This window comes from Neocloeon triangulifer, unplaced genomic scaffold, assembly GCF_031216515.1.
Source record: "Neocloeon triangulifer isolate White Clay Creek 2 clone unplaced genomic scaffold, ASM3121651v1 ptg000003l, whole genome shotgun sequence".
NCBI lineage: Eukaryota > Metazoa > Arthropoda > Insecta > Ephemeroptera > Baetidae > Neocloeon > Neocloeon triangulifer.
This window is the reverse complement of record NW_026775546.1, coordinates 8,781,221-8,797,527: the sequence shown is the minus strand read 5'-3', so window position 1 is coordinate 8,797,527 and position 16,307 is coordinate 8,781,221. Positions and strand designations below refer to the sequence as shown.

General features: G+C 36.4%; 2 protein-coding genes across 3 annotated transcripts in view; one reads left to right on the top strand and one right to left on the bottom strand.

Annotated features, from left to right (window-relative positions):
* LOC132193108 (rRNA N6-adenosine-methyltransferase ZCCHC4) overlaps positions 1-13,448 on the top strand; it is a 30,622-nt gene extending 17,174 nt beyond the window's left edge. For both annotated transcript variants that reach the window (XM_059613497.1, XM_059613498.1), the window contains 8 exons: positions 10,980-11,189; positions 11,247-11,439; positions 11,500-11,562; positions 11,617-11,707; positions 11,760-11,948; positions 12,001-12,361; positions 12,422-12,591; positions 12,653-13,448. In XM_059613497.1, the coding sequence (XP_059469480.1) occupies positions 11,120-11,189; positions 11,247-11,439; positions 11,500-11,562; positions 11,617-11,707; positions 11,760-11,948; positions 12,001-12,361; positions 12,422-12,591; positions 12,653-12,826 (1,311 nt within the window). In that variant the 5' untranslated portion in view covers positions 10,980-11,119 and the 3' untranslated portion in view covers positions 12,827-13,448. The remainder of the gene's footprint in view (positions 1-10,979; positions 11,190-11,246; positions 11,440-11,499; positions 11,563-11,616; positions 11,708-11,759; positions 11,949-12,000; positions 12,362-12,421; positions 12,592-12,652) is intronic.
* On the bottom strand, positions 12,859-15,648 carry LOC132193109 (S-adenosylmethionine synthase-like). The gene is made up of 10 exons (XM_059613499.1): positions 15,579-15,648; positions 15,368-15,458; positions 14,828-14,905; positions 14,631-14,753; positions 14,457-14,569; positions 13,855-13,998; positions 13,573-13,791; positions 13,312-13,494; positions 13,125-13,258; positions 12,859-13,070 (listed from the first exon to the last, which is right to left on the bottom strand). The coding sequence occupies exons 2-10, from the start codon at positions 15,456-15,458 to the stop codon at positions 12,968-12,970; spliced, it is 1,188 nt and encodes a 395-aa protein (XP_059469482.1). The 5' UTR covers positions 15,579-15,648; the 3' UTR covers positions 12,859-12,967.
* Between the last annotated feature and the right edge of the window lie 659 nt (positions 15,649-16,307).

Here is a 16,307-nt window from a genome sequence, read left to right as displayed (position 1 = left end):
AATTCTTTCCTGTCCCTTGGCCACGTCATTAGGAAAGAAAATATGAAAAGCCAATAAAGCAACAACTAAAAATACATGTATGCACGGGCCTTGAAGAAAACCCATAGAAGAACAAATAATCCTCGGCGCCGAATTTAACAATAAAATTAAGCCGGGCACGCGTCTCTCGTGATGCGTGGCCCGGGCGTCAGTTTGGTTAGTTCGTTGGCTTTTCGAGAGTGCAGACACAAACACGAGCGAGCGAACAAACGGGGGGTTGTTGAGGCGTGAGGTGAGTGCGTTGGGCTAATAACGACGCTTTTGTTTGGGTTGGCTGAGCCGCGCGTGCCTCGGCAGGTGCAGCCTGGTGTCGTGCACGGACGGATCTCGCCTCGAGTGACCAGACGTCACCTGCTCCCCGGAGGATGCTGCGTGCTCCATATGTTCGTTCGTTCCCTCCCAAATTGGGCTCGCTCCCCCCGACCGCCCCCCGCACGAGAAGCCGTTGCCGCAGCACGGGGTTTCTTAATTATCACTCCTAAAAGGATTGCCAGCGAGCAGAGGAAATTGTTATTTTGGTCGGATGGGACGCAGCCCGCCACCTGCTTTTCCCTCCAAAGCGTGTAGGAGCAAAAAAAGCCGGGAGTTTTTCTCATCTCCGCAAGAGATGTTTGGACCAAAAGTTTCCAAGTGTCAGCTGCGCTTACTTTCCAAAAATGATGAAAAAAGGAATAGAGAACACACAACTGGAAAATAAAAAGAGAGAAGAATAACTGTGTTAAAGTTAAGTTTCTGGATATATTATTTTTTATTATTGTCATTTTTTCACATAAAGAGATAATGTTTGTGAGAATAATAACTAAAGGGGGTGAAACTTTTTTGAAACAAAGGAACCAAAATGAGGAAAAATGTTAAAAAAATTAAACCCCGCTAAAACGGGAAATTCAAAATAAGTTTCCTTTTAATTATTATTGCATTATTTTTTATTTTATGCAGTCATTTTCTTCCACAGATAAATAAATTATATTTTGAGAATTGGAGTAAAATAAAGAATGAGGAAAATTTCAAAAATTATAAGCCAACCAACATAACGTAAAATATCTTAAAATCGCAAAAGTTTTTAAATTTTATTTCTAGAATTAAAAATAGTAAAATATGCTTACTTTTAATTCATTTTTACCACAAAATAGTACAATATCGGAAATTAATGTCCGATAAAATTAAATAGAAATAGAATCCTTGAATATAAATATTTCAAAACTAAAAGAAAAACAATAAGTGAAATGTTATTACTTCAGTAATAAAAATACAATTTAAAACGTTAGCATAAATATTGTTTCTGTTTCGTATTCTCTCTCGCTTCGTAGAAACAAATGGTTTCCCAATTAAAAATTCCTTTCGGAGCAAATTTGCCGACAAAGCTGTCGCCAACCCTCTTGCGCTTGTTAAACTGCAAATCCAGCGGTAAATAAATCGCTCCGGCAAGCATTTTTAATCCGCTGCACCGCAGAAAGAGCAGCGAAACCCCACGAGGCCCTCCTGCACCAAAATCCACACTTTTTAATCCTTCGCAGAGACCAAGTGCATTTATTTATTTACGGGAGTCGGCGACCTGCAGCGGCCGGGTGCGAAGAACGGAGGCGAAAAATAAATACATGGTCTGTCTGTACATATAGTACGGCGGCGGCGGCGTTGAAGCCACGCCGCCGTCTGGGTGCATTTACCCGAGGAGGAAGAGGTGGAGGAGCAGTGGCGCGCAGCGAACGACTCAAAAGGGGCAGGTGTAAGCGCGACGTAAAACTCACTCGCGAGCACGTTGGCTGCATTTTATTCCAAACAAACCAGACGCCGGTCTGGAATCAAGGCCACATGAGGTCAGGTCTCCTTGCAGGCCAAAACACCTGGCCTCCGATTTTTATATGTGTATTTTTCTCCTCAAACGAACCCTTGTTGTCAAATAATAAGCATTTCCCTCCAAAGTAGTTGAGCAGCTGCTTTTCTGCCGCGGCGTCTCCAGAATATAATTCTCCTAAATGAGCCGGTCGCGTGCCTTTCTTCATCTTCTCCGTTTCTTCTTCGCGGGCACAAAGAAGAAGAAGCATGTGCTACTTCTTGGGATATGGGATGACACGTGTCTGCCTCTTGATAGACTTCAGCTGCCTTTTCTCTGTTTCTGCTCCATTTTTCTGCCGTCGCGGCGTTTTTTAAGCAGCACTCATTGTCAACAAATCTCTTCAGCAGTTTGTTCCTGCCTGCACCTCTTGGAATTTGTGTGACAAAATATTTTCACCCTGATTCTCTCTGGTTTCGGAACGTGGGCTATTTTCAAATGTTGGAGTCCCACGTGGCTGCATCAAAAAAGAACCGTGTAAAGGAAAAAAGGCTCGTTTAACATTAGTATACTTGAAAGTCATTTGTTACTTTTAATTAAAAAATAAATAAAATTAAAGAGATAGAAAATGCATATATATTATTCATAATTTAGGCAACATAAATTAATTTATTAGTTTTTACAAAATTTGTAATACAAATTTTGATACCGCATGATGTGAGGAAAAACATTGACATTCACAGAATTTAATATTTATTATAAATAAACATAAATTAATTCATCTTACAATAAAATTAAAATACCTGAATCAGTACAGGCCTTGATTTCATTTTAAAAATTTCAAGTTTATTAAAATTTATATCATATTTTAATGCTTTTTATTTTTAACCAATTTTATTTCTTTTAATTAAAAAATAAAATCAAAGCGGAAAAATGCATCTCTGTCCATAATTTAGATCACAAAAATTAATTTATTAGTTTTTACAATTTATTAGTTTTCACTGCATGATTTGAGGAAAAACATTGAAATTGAATTTTTATTATTATAAATAAATAACATAAATTAATTCATCTTACAATTAAAACCACTGAATCAGTTCAGGCCATTGACTCGATTTAAACTTCAAATTTTCAAGTTGATAAAAAAAAATTCTTTTTAACTCATATTTTTATTTTGCGCAAATTCAGCCAGAATCCCTCTCTAAATCTGAAGTGTCTTGGAAAGTTATGTTGAAATTTCCAACTTTCGTCTCATTTTCTCAAGAGGTTTATAGACGGTTTTGAAGGGGCGAGTTTCCGGAGAAGTTGGATCGATCACCGCCGAAAATTGCTTTTAAGTAATTACCTACATAAAAGATAACGTGGCCTTCCAAAAGTTATATTGAATATTTCAATAACCCTCCCCGGTTGTGTCTTTGGAACACAACTTCTCGCTAATTGAAATCTAAGCTAGATTTCGGTCTGCGTTATATACGAGCCAAAGTTTTGTGCTCCAGGAAATCAAGTGTGTCTTGCGGCCCCCCTAAGCTAGCTGCTCTAAAAGTCTATTAACTTTATAACGAGAATCCTCGTCCTAATTATTAATTAAATTTCGCATTGCCGCGCATTAAACCGTAAAGACGGATTGTCGCGGAGCGTTTTAATGGTCTGCTGCGTTTTCGGCGCGCAATTGGTGCATGTTGGGCCCTCTGCAATTTCTGCTACGAGCTTTTACGGCCAATTCAACAGAATTGCACGCGTTTTATGTTGAATTTTTAAACACTCACTTGTTATTTAATTATTCATGGTGAAGAGCGAAACTCGTCCATCCAACAATTATCCGGAAATAAAAACGCAGTAAAAAATGTATCCGTCCGAGAAATTTGCTCACGTCTAGATCATAAGCCTCGATTCTTTACGACTTATTTATTTCCCCAAACAGCAATAATTCCTTAAAGCCGCATGCATATATATGTCGGATATGGAACGGGGCGGCGGGCAGGGTGAGAGACCCTCCTCTTGTGGAATATGCAGAAAGATGCTACATTTCGGAAGATAAAAAGGCGGCAGGCAAGAACGCCGTTCCGAGCAATAAATAATGCATTATGGCGAGGCGAAACGCGCCGTGAAATGCATATGAATTTTCTTATTAGGGGCGCTTCACCCTTATGCTATCTATGTACTCCTCTCCTCTCTCTCACTCGCAAAACGGAACACGCATCGAGCGTCTGGGTGCACCACGTGGTCGTCGCAGAAGAGCATCATCCAATTCGACTCGCCACACAACGACATGTCCGCCGCCATTGTTCGTCTAGACTGTTACTGTACATTACGGATATATAAGCTCTAGTAGTCATTCTCACGCCCCATTTGCTGCTTATTTCATTTCGGTCGCATCTGGGATTTGAGAGGCTGGCGTGTGTTTTGTGTTTACCGACGAATTCGGCGGCGATGGGAAAAAGAAAACAGACTCATTATATATCACGCGCTGCCGATATCACCCCAATGCGCATTACAATTCTCTTGAGAAAATTTCGAACATAAGTTTTTTTCCCAGAATCGGTGGAAAATGTGTTCAGCATTTGTTTTTTCTAAAATGAGGGAATTTTTTAGTTTGTTTGTTCCACGTGTGCAGTCGTCCAAACGATTTCTATAAAAACAGAAGGAAGAAGTATATTATATGAGTGTTGAGGTGCTTTTTGTCTTGTTACTAAGTGGTAAAATTGAGCTTCCGGTCTATATGCCTCACAAAAATAGATAATGGTCTTCTTTATATAAAAAATAATACACCTGTTTTTTCCCCAATTCTAAATTACGAATTATATATTATGGTGGAGATATTTTTAATTGGAATAAATTTTCATCAAAAAATGTATCAATTGGAATTAATTAACCTTTCACCAAAATTACATTTCGTCATAAAAGAGGGGATCATTATTAAATTTAAATCTATAAAGGGAACTTTTAAATTTTCACGAGTTTTGATTAATTATTGTGCAGAAACTTCCTTGGTTTGATGTTTGCGCATTTTCCCTCGTTTTGCCCGCGGATATATTTGAGCAATTAATTGGAATTCTCTCCAAATCAAAGGGATGCTTTGCAATTCCCTGATTGAAGATAATACAGCGGCATTCATATCAATTCCTTTTTTGATTGCTATGCGGACATAAAGCGCCTCGGAATCGAATCAAAAACCCCGGAGCTGCGCAAACGAATTTTTGTTTTTGAATTTCCACCGATTTTCAATCCACCGAGGGAACATTCATGAATATGAATTCATTTTCCACTTTTGATGATAAATGAACGACGGCACGGAAAAACAAAATTCTAATTCATCATGCGTGCGGTGCGCAAACAAAAACACAAAATGAATATACATATGCGTAAAAGGCCTTTAAAAAGTGAAAATAGTCGGAACCAACTGATTATCCGGCGGCATCAAAAGCCGACGAGCAGACAGACGGACAAAAGGAAGACACATGCATACCTATCACATAAATTTAATTTAAAGGGGCGCACATTGCACATGTCTGGGGGGAGGGGGAGGGCCAGGTGTTGTGCCTCGTGCAACCTGACTATGCTCCTTAAGAAAAGTATAAGGAGCTCAGGTATGAGGAGAGGCACACGCGTGCAGATGTTGTTGCACCTTTCTCAAGAAAAATTCGGATCAAGAATTTTTTTGTTAATGTACAAAAGCTCGTTTTTTTGTGTGTGTATGATCAAGACTGAAATTTTTTCAAGGCCAGCCGGCGGCGTGCGATCGGAACGAAATAAGGGATGGCCTCTGTATTCTGAAGGAAGTCGCGACGACAATGGGTGTAGAAAAAGTTTTGTTGCAGCAAGAAGGGTGCTTTTGGTCTAGCTTGATGCAATCCGGAGTGCAACAGCTGCTGAAAGAACAAGAAAAGACGCGCAGGGGTGCGTCTGCCGGGTCGGTTATTTAGCCATTCGGGGCATTGTTCGCGCCCGTCTTGAAGCGTCAAGGTGCAATCGAATGCATAGGGAGGACGCCGACCGACCCGACCGACCGGCATCACCGCGTGGTAAACAAAAACACGCACGCCAAAGAGCACATGTGCGTTTGATCGCTCCACCGAATGTGAACTAAATAAATTTATATTCATTTCCGATGGAAATTTTGCTTATTTGTGTTGCTGTCGTGCTGACGACTGGGGCCTGCGTTTTATATCCGCTCGGAATAAAAAAGATTTTTTATTTTATTATAATATTTCGGATCAATATTACTTCTTGCAAAGGTTCCACCGTTTGAAGAACGAATTGTATCCCAAGTAGAAGAATCGCAAAATAAATCATTTTTAATTTTGCTTACTTTTTTTATTTTAATCAATTTCACTTGTTTTTTTTTTTAATAATTCTTCTTAAAAATAACTCTTGGAAATTTTATATTGATTTTTTTTTAGTAACCTTTAATTCTATCAGAGTTTCTCTGCTACAAAAAGCACGATCATTTTATCAAAGTTTTTTTTAATATCTTACAGATTACAAAATTTATATTATTTAGTTTTTTTAAATAGAACGGACGGAATTCTGCCACTCTCTGCTTTGTGATAGATATATCCATTTATTTGCTAAACAAAATTAAATGTAGTTTTTCTTTAATATAGCAAAACAGTGAGAGAAACTAATGATTGGGAAACAAATTTAACTGCCTAAATTTGATCTTTAAACCAGTAATCTTAATTCTAACTCCTAAGAAGAAATAAAATTTGATTTTTCAGGAATTAATTCTTCCACTTAAAAATACAAGAAAAAGCAAACGGCATTAAAAAAAAAATGCAAATTTTAAATAATGTAATGTAACAAAAAATTATATCAGAAAAAAATGTCGTCTTTTTTGGGTAATTTTTGTTTAATAATTGAAATAACATTATTATTATTAATTTAATTTTAATTCCGTAATAAATAATTAAATGATTGTACCTATAGTGAATATATTTGTTCATTATTGACATTTTTTGCTTGACGATAAACACTGTCAAAAGCAATAATTTAAATTTGTATAATAGCCTCTTCATTGAATCGCTAACACTCTCATCAACGAAATAGGTTTGGAGCTTATGTATATAAGCTGAAAGGAATTCTGATGGACAGTTTTAGAAATGAGCCGCTGGCCAGAATTTGTTATGGAAATAAATTGTTGACAAACACAGCGCCCACGTGGTCCGACACTTCACAGCAGCATATTCTGAGCCTAGCCGCCTGAATCCAGATTTGAATATGAGTTAACCTGAGCTTGCGAAGTAATTTTTGTAAAACGAGAACCTTCCAGCAGCTTTATGTAATGTCTTGTGTGTTTTATAAATGTGTTTGACTCGCAGCATGCGACTTTTGTTTTTGTCACATGCACCGCGCGCGCCATTGTAATACAAATTGTCGCGACTTATTCTTCTCATGATTCATTTTCGAGAAACTCGAAGGACTGCCAGGCCAGACCCGTATTATTATATACCCTCGCGCTCTTTGATCTTGTTTATTACAAAGTAAATTTCATTATTATTTGAAACAAAAGTCGAAACGCGGCTGTCATCGGCAGCTAGCAAGAACTGGATTTTGCGGGTTCAAAGAGTTTGAGGACGACTGGATTTTTCTGAACAAAATAATGTAAACGAACGAGGCAACGAGAGGGGAATCCCTGAGGAGTTCATTACCTTCAGGTTTGTTACGTGCCGTTTGGCGCGCAATTCCACGACTGCAAGAATTTTCGCTAACTCGGCGGGGAAGGAAAAAATAAATGCTTCTGAACGGCCGAGAAGTAGGAATTCGGCCTGGCAAAAAAGTGCTTTGAACCCCTTTCCAAGTTCATTCAAACGAAATATGCAAATTAAAAAAAAATTTGGTTGAAAATTTCAAGAAAAAATTAAATGAACTGAATTCAAAAATTATCATTTCAATCTGGTAAATATAAATGATTTTAAAATTGTTTTTTTTTAACCTTTCTCTCGCTTTTTCTTTCAAATATCTCTTTTATATTTTCCTTTTTTTTCAGTGTTTTTTTTTTTTAGAACTTTTTTATTTGGAAAGTTTTTGCTTTTACATGCTGAAATGTTCCAATTTGCGGTTGTATCGAAATCCGTAAAATCGGCAGCCATGATTAGATTCTTTTTGGAACGCACCCTTTCAAAAGTTACGCGTCCCGCAACGACCGTAATAAACGAAATCACAAGGCCAAAACGGGACCCTCGCTCTTTTTTCCAGCGGGCCAAAATCCATTTCCATCGATTATGCATGATCAAAAATGGCGACCGCGTGCCCCAATCGATACATATATTTATTCTTTATTCCCTCCTCTAATTTAATTAGAGACGGACCCCGAGCAGAAAGAGCGGCACACGTGGGCCCCAAAGGTAGGTGCACGCGGCTGCCATTAAAATCGACAGACGGTGCAGTGCTCTTGGCGGGCGGCGCTTTTTTGTCCCAGTTAGCGCATAACAACAAGCGCGGTGCGCTTGGCATACCTGCCGCCAGGGGCGCCACTAGACGAGCGCCCCCTCCGTTGCCTTAAAAGGGCGCCAAGCGCGCTTTTTCCCACGAGACGAGAGAGACGCTGACGCGTCTGCTCTTCAGGGAAAAGGCGCGCACTCGAATATTGTTTCATTATACCATATCGTTGGGTGTCGTCGTCTCCCCCTGTCTGGGTCTGGTTCGCCTCGCCAGTCTGGCCAGGCCGATGCCCAGCAACCGCCCTGGAATGCACTCTCGCGTCTCTCTCTTCTAAAATAAAAATAAGCATGAATAATATGGTCAGACCTTTCGCAATATCTAAATTAACTATATATAAAGTTCAACCGTCGCTGTCGGGGGTTTATTCGAAAACAATTATTCTGGCGGGTAGGCATGGCGACGGATGGTGTTTCTTGACCTTCCGGAGAATGCGTTGGTGCTCCAGGGGCTTAAGCAAGAGGAAGTGCGTCTCTTCAAACAGAGTTGTGGAGCAATTTGTATGAAATTGCTTACAAATAGGAAAAAAACATTTTCAGTCGCAGTATAGAACTTTAATTTATTCTATTGGTTATAAAGAATTCCTTTGTTAAAAAAATTTATATTTTAATTCATAAAATTTTTAATATCTTTAGCATGTAATTTTTAAAGAAAATTAATTAATTAATATTGGAGATAATTGGATCAAAGCTTCAAGAAATTTTATCCGAATTCTTTAAACAAATTTAGACCGCAAATTAAAAAGAATTTTGAGTTACTGGTTTGCTCAAGAATATAAAAAGTCCCAATAAGAAAAATCTGATTTTAATTCTTGTTTAGGACACGGTTAAATTTCTGATGTTTTATTTTAAGGGTTGAAAATTGCTTGTAAATAATTTTGGAATAGAGTGCATAAAATTTTGAAATTCAGTTATCGTTTCATTGCAAGGACGGAAGCATTCACTTTTGAGAAAAATTGATACAGGTCAAGTATGTAGTAAAAAATTATGTGCTCAAATTCTGCTCAAATTAAATTTAAAAAAATATTTATAATCAATTTTATCAAGTAGTGTTATTATTAAATTATTTTTGTTATTCCTCACTTAAAAATTATTTTTAATTAATTTCTTGCTATCTCAAATAGAGCATTTTATATCTATGTTATTTTGTATTTTTGTGCAAACTTCTTTAAATCGTTTTTATCGTTTTAACAACTCGATCTGGGAAAAATAAAGCACCAGAAGAAATTTTGCAATGAAAACATTTAATTCCGACACCGCGTCATGTTGTTTGTGTACACTTTTATGCGTGATTAAAACGCTCTCTTCCGTGAATCGGTCAATAGCGACGTCGCCAGCAACCACTTTTATAATGCGTATGTTATGCGTATATTATACGAGTTTGATTACGGGTAAACAGTCCATTAATCGGCTCAATTGCATTGGAATAAAATTGTTGTGCTGGCTGGCGGCGTGTGTTATTTGCTGCGGTGGTTGGCATTGCATTCCGTCGCTACTTCCAAGGAATCCCAGCGACCGACCCGAGCCAGAGCAGACTCTCGTTAAGGTCGTCAGCCAAGTGGTGAACGGCCGTGAACCACCACGCCTACATCGCAATCTCGCCGCGCTTGTCTCCCCCTTTTTTGTATTAAAAACGCAGTTTTTTACCTGCCGAGCTGCCACTTGGCCTCGCCTGCTTCCACGAGGCGCTTTTCGCACACTCGACAATTCGCCTCAGTTTCCTCCTTCCCCTCTAATTGAAATTATTCACCTTCAAAATTTTCTGAAGAATGTTTTAATATATCCGTAATTAGCTGGATATCTTATTTGGAAAATATTCATCCTGGAGGCCGTTTTCTCACGATTAAATAAAATATTGAAAAATTTGACAAAATAGGAATTGTCGGTGAAATAGACGTTTTTGCAAAATAATGCTGCAAATCGCACGACATTAAATAATGTGTTATTATTTATTTTCACTCGTATTAATTTAATTTAAATTCCTTCCGAATGGCAGACAAAAATATCGTATCTGAAAATAGTTTCTTTCAATAATGTAATGATTTTTATACATTTTTTTTGCGCACTTATTGCTATTATCTTTCTGTAAAGATTAAATTAAAAATAATTGATTCAATTTTGTTTGTTAAGCTGTTGGGGATAATTAAAATTATTAATTTTGTCAACGCAATTTATAAACAATAATAATGCCTAATTGTGCCTATTGTAAAATATTATTTTCTATCAAATTGAAATGAAGCTTTGATAGTGTATTATTAAATTCATTTATAGTTACATTTTCAATATTTATTATATAACCCGTCTCTGTTCCTGCAAAAAGTATTAAAATAATTTTAAAAATTGAAATATAAACTGATAAAAACATAATATAAATTATAATGTGATGTGAAAATATTTAAATTATAATTTTTGTTTAGATTTTTTAAATTTTAAATTTACTGAAAATAAAATATTTAACTGCCGGCAGTATGTACACAGAAAGTTTGTTATTTTTTGTAATTCCAATCTCAAAATGTAAAATTTTAAAGTTTAAATCACAATTTCATTCATTTATGCATAGATACGAGAATTGTTTTATAATTATAACAGAAAGAAAAAAATATAATTAATATAATTTAATTACATAATTATATTTCTTTTTTCATTCTTCATTGAGCACTGCACGGATCAGACCTTTAAAACGATAAGATTTTTACAAGGTCATTCCTAATAAAAATGCTTTTGTCCAACAGCTCCACTCACTCCAGTGCCTCTCGGCAGTTTTCCTAACTATGACGCACATCCGCATAAACAAAAATAAACGCACGTGTATCTATTTTGATCCGGTGAACAGGATTAATTTCCAGCCGCACGCTTATGCAAACACGGAAATATGAAGACGGGTGAGAGTCACAAAGTGATCCCTTGCGATGACAACAACAGCCGCCCTCGATGTCCTCATGGTAATGCTGCAATCTTAGTTCTATTTCTAACTGGACTTCTATCTATGTTTTTTGCAGGACCAATGTTGCTGTTTGAGAAAACGTGCGGCTCAAAATCGACGAGGTTTTTCGCTTGTGCAGCTTTCAGGTCGCGAAACGAATGCCAGTTTTATCTACCAGCTGACCAAAATATTCCTAAAAAGAAAATCTCCGAGCTCGAAGAGCGGTGCAAGACGTTTGTCAAAATCTCAATTTTGGATAAGAATCAAAGGCATTGACTTTTTATTTTTTTTTATTGATAATAATTTCCAAAATTTTAACATTTTTACAGGCTCAAGAATCTAACTAAAAATAATAAAGTAAATTCAAACATCTTCTGCCATTCATGCACTAAGTAATTTTTTTTTTTTTTTTAATGAGGCCAAATTTTTTATAATTTTTGTTTCAGTTTGATTACTTCCTCTGAAGTAAATGTAGGTCATAAAGGTCATAATATTGAAGCAAGTGTTTCCTTAGAAAACCTCAAAAAGCCTACAAGGGTAATTAAAATTATTCAAATTTAATAATTGAATCATTATTAAATTTTTTCAGCTTTTGCGGTCACTGAAAGAGACAACCAAAGAGGCCCAATACTTTTTCTCCGAGCAAAGCTCCAGATTTATCCTATCAACCCTGAGCAGACTTGGAGCAAGAACTGTTATTTCAATCGGCACTCCATCCCTCGTAGAGAAACTTGAACCAACCAAAAATTTTTACTTGCTAGATTTTGACTGGAGATATGTAAGTAGTTCCTTATTTTACATTTATTGAAAACTACAATTATTCAATTTAGGGAGTTTTTTATGGTGAACAGTTCAGCTGGTACAACATGTTCAATCACCACTTTTTGGAGACAGTCGAAGACTCAAATGGTCTTGAAAGCAAGGCTAGATTTGGGAGTTTCTTGAACAATTTACCAAAGGAAGAGCCTGTTTGTATTCTACTTGATCCTCCTTTTGGTGGAAGGGTCGAGCCTATTGTTTGGACGCTAAAGAAATTGGTCTCTGAGATTCGAGAAACGGGTTGCGTTGGAGATGTGTACTTTCTCTGGGTGTTTCCCTACTTCATGGAGCCATACATAGTTAACTCTCTTCCAGGAACCTCAATGCTTGACTACAGGATTGATTACGTTGACCACAAAATGTTTAATTCTGGTAAATTTACAGCCTTTAATTTTAAACCAACTATTAATTTTTGTATTTTATCAAATTTAGCAAGCAGACGAGGAAGAAAAACTGGATCTCCAGTAAGAATATTCACTAATGCTCCTTTGCATTTGATTGTCCATCCGGTGGAGGAGGGATATCAGTTTTGCAAAGAGTGCCAGAAGTATGTTCACGAGAGCAACAAACACTGCAACTTCTGTGGCACCTGCCCTTCCAAGGTTTATTAAAAACATATATCATATTATTTTTTTTTCAAATTAATAAATTAAAATTTCTCAGGCTGGTGGAACCTACAAGCACTGTGATAAATGTGAAAGGTGTGTTAAGCCTAATTGGTTACACTGTGCGTCATGTTCAAAATGTGTAACCAAAACTCATGAATGCTTATTGAAGAAAAGGAAGGAACCCGACGTGCTTTTCGCTAAGAATCGAAAGAAACAGGCAAAAAAGTAACAAATGTAAGGAAAAAGAATTTAAAAATTAAATTTTGGGCATTGTAGACTGAGATTTTATACAAAATATATGTTAAACAAAAGTGTAATGAGCATAAATTGCGTAATTAATAACTGACAATTTCCAAAATAATCAAGCTGATTACAAAATCAGTTTCTTCGGTTGTTCCCAAGGGAAGATGTCTCGACCAAAGTGGCCATAAGCACTGGTCTGCTGGTAAATCGCATTCCTCAAATTCAGTTCCCTAAGTAAAAATCCAATTAGAATTATTTTGGATTATCTTTTTTTAATCAAATACTTGACGATCTTGCCAGGACGCAAATCGAAGTTTTTCTTAACAATATTCAGCAGCTCCTCGGGAGTTTTGTCAGAGGTGCCGTAGTCGAAGACTGAAATCGACAGAGGCTCGGCGACTCCAATAGCATAGGAAACCTTAAATCATTTGAAATTTTAATGTAACATATTTTCTGGAAATATTTATGTACCTGCACAAGGCAGCGCTTGCAAAGCTTTGCCTTAATCAGGGACTTGGCCACCCATCTAGCAGCATAGGCAGCAGACCTGTCCACTTTGGTAAAGTCCTTGCCGGAAAAGGCACCGCCACCGTGAGCTCCCCAGCCGCCATAGGTGTCAACAATGATTTTCCTGCCAGTAAGTCCGGCATCACCCTGAAAATTAATATTTATAGAAATTTCTCTTCCTAAATTAAATTTAATAATTCACAAAATCTTTAAACAGTTTTTTACCTGAGGGCCTCCAACAATGAATTCTCCGCAGGGATTGATGTGGATGATGGTCTCGTCGTCAATGTACCTCGAAGGAATCACCGTCCTGATGACCTTGTTCTCGACCTCTTCGCGCAGCTGCTCCAGGCTGACCTTGTCACTGTGCTGGACTGACACAACCACGGTGTGCACCCTTTGAGGCACACACGCTCCGTTGACAAACTTGTATTCGCAGGTGACCTGACAATGAGATACGAGGTTTGTTTTTTATGAAGTCTACAAAAATTTTTAATTGACCAGTACCTGAGTTTTGGAATCGGGTCTGGCCCACCAGAGAATGCCCGCTCGGCGCAGGTCGGCCAATTTATTGTTGAGCTTGTGGGCCAGAACGATGGTCAAGGGCATGCACTCCTCGGTCTCATCCGTTCCGTAACCAAACATGATGCCCTGTGTTTTGTATTAATCACGATAATTATATTTATTTTCAATCCCAATAACTAACAAAACTCATTTTACATGATTTTAATTTATAGCCCTTATATTTCCAAATTAAAACTAAATTTATGATAATTAAAATTATGAACATTAAATTTATTTGTTTTTGAAATATAAAAATTAAGATTATCCTGGTAATTGGCCCCCACATCTTGCTCGCATCTATTCTCATTGCAAAAAAAAGTTAGCAAAATCTGGTGTGATTTTACTTCATTCAACTGCAAAGTTGCCAAAAATTTAAGTAATCTATACACACTCCCATAAGGCCCCTTAATATGATTAAAAAAGCGAAATAAAAATGGTAAAATATTACTCAAAGATTTACTGCAAATGAGCCCAATGAGAATGATGAGAATTTATTTTGGTGCAGTTTTTTTCATAGCAGAAATAATATGGCAATAATTATTAACCTGGTCTCCTGCGCCAATGTCCAGTTCTCCACGGTTGATATGCACTCCCTTTGCAATATTAGGCGACTGCTGTTCAATAGCAATTAGTAGATTGCAAGTTGTGAAGTCAAAGCCTATTGAACCCACCAAAAAAATAATTTTATTTTTTTCACAAGCACATAGTTTAATTTTTACCCTTTGATGAGTCGTCATAGCCGATGTGTTTCACAGTATCTCTGACGACCTTTTGATAATCAACGTTGGCCTTAGACGTGATCTCGCCGCAAATGAGAATCATCCCAGTTTTGGTCACAGTCTCTGAAATTTATTCACAATAGTATCATTCGATGTTGATAAAAACTTTTGTAATATAGTATTGCGAAAGCGCTCACCACAGGCAACTTTGGCGTTTGGATCCTGTCTCAGATGTGCGTCAAGAACGGCGTCACTGATCTGATCGCACATTTTATCTGGAAATTAAATTTTAATTTACTAAATTGCGCAATATTAAATAAATTATTTTAATCAAAAATTGCTTATTAACAGAAATTTTCTGATTATATCACAATTATATTGAAACTTCTGCTGTATTAATGATCGGTATTTTTAAATTCAACTTTTTCTTATATTCAATTTGTAACTTAATTAAATTTTTGAAAAATTGCAGTTCATAGCAAAATGATTTGATATTCAAATCTATTTTTGTTTTAATTGTTTTAATTTATGCAATGGGAGTGGAACAAATAATTATTTACTGCCATGTTAAAAAATTTCCCTAGATATTAAAAAAGAACTTCATTTTTAAATCCGACCAATATTAAAAGTTTCTTACTAAGAAAATTGTGTACATTTTTTTGTTTTAAATAGCGTTTTGTTTTCAAAGATATGTAATTTTGAATTTATTTTGATTAAAAAAATGTATCGTCCCCTACCTGGATGTCCTTCTCCCACGGATTCCGACGTGAAGAGGAAAGGGTCGGAGACAATAGTGGCTCCGCTGCCATCGTTCTTGTAGCCGTTCATCTGTCAAAATTTAAAATTTTTCCATTAATTAAAAGTAACAAGGTACCTAAGAGGAGCTCAAAGGGGGAAAATACAATTTGCACCCTGCTACTACCGCGTGCAAATTTTTTGAGTACAAACCTTGGGTGCCGTGCAATATCCAGTAGAGAGCGACTATAGAAAAGTGAGCTCGAGAGGCGTGGGATTCCCTTTTAAAGCCTTGTAGCCCCTGACCCCTGACATGACCACCAAAGGCCCTGCTTTTGCTTGTGAATGCTGATAAAAGCTCCTAAAACGCTTGCGATTTTTGTTATCAATGACTTGAACAAATGGGCAGTGCTCTCTAAACTATAAATAGTTTAATAGGTTTAATACAATTAATTTTATTCGCGATGGACCTTGCGCGACTCTATATTCTCATACAAAATTTTTGCCAAACATCAATTTAATATTATTTTTTAATAAAAATGAACTAAATAATAATTATTTACAATTTACAAACAAAAATATTTAAAATTAATTTGTCTATATAATTTAAATATTTAATTAATATTAAACATTATAAAAATAAGGAAAAAATTATTAAAAAAGTCCAAATATCCTAAGGGAAAAACTGCATCTTGTTTTTACTTTCTCAATTTTAATTTGTTTTTAGCATTATTTTAGAAAATTTCAAAATCTCTCGGAGCTCAATAAACACTTGATATTAATTTGAAAAAAAAAATGTGAAATTTTTTGCTTTTAATTTACTTAATTTGACCTCGATTTGTATTTATTTCATTTTTTTATTTATAAGTTATATTTTACATGGGATTCTGAATTTCAAATTATATGCAACATATCCATCATTTATCATTTTTTTATTTAAAT

Coding starts and splice junctions, on each gene's coding strand:
- LOC132193109 (XM_059613499.1), bottom strand. CDS start 15,458: ATGAACGGCTACAAGAACGATGGCAGCGGAGCCACTATTGTCTCCGAC. Junction 13,999..14,456: donor ACATTGGCGCAGGAGACCAG/GTTAATAATTAT, acceptor TACAAAACACAG/GGCATCATGTTTGGTTACGG. Junction 13,495..13,572: donor TCATTGTTGGAGGCCCTCAG/GTAAAAAACTGT, acceptor ATTAATTTTCAG/GGTGATGCCGGACTTACTGG.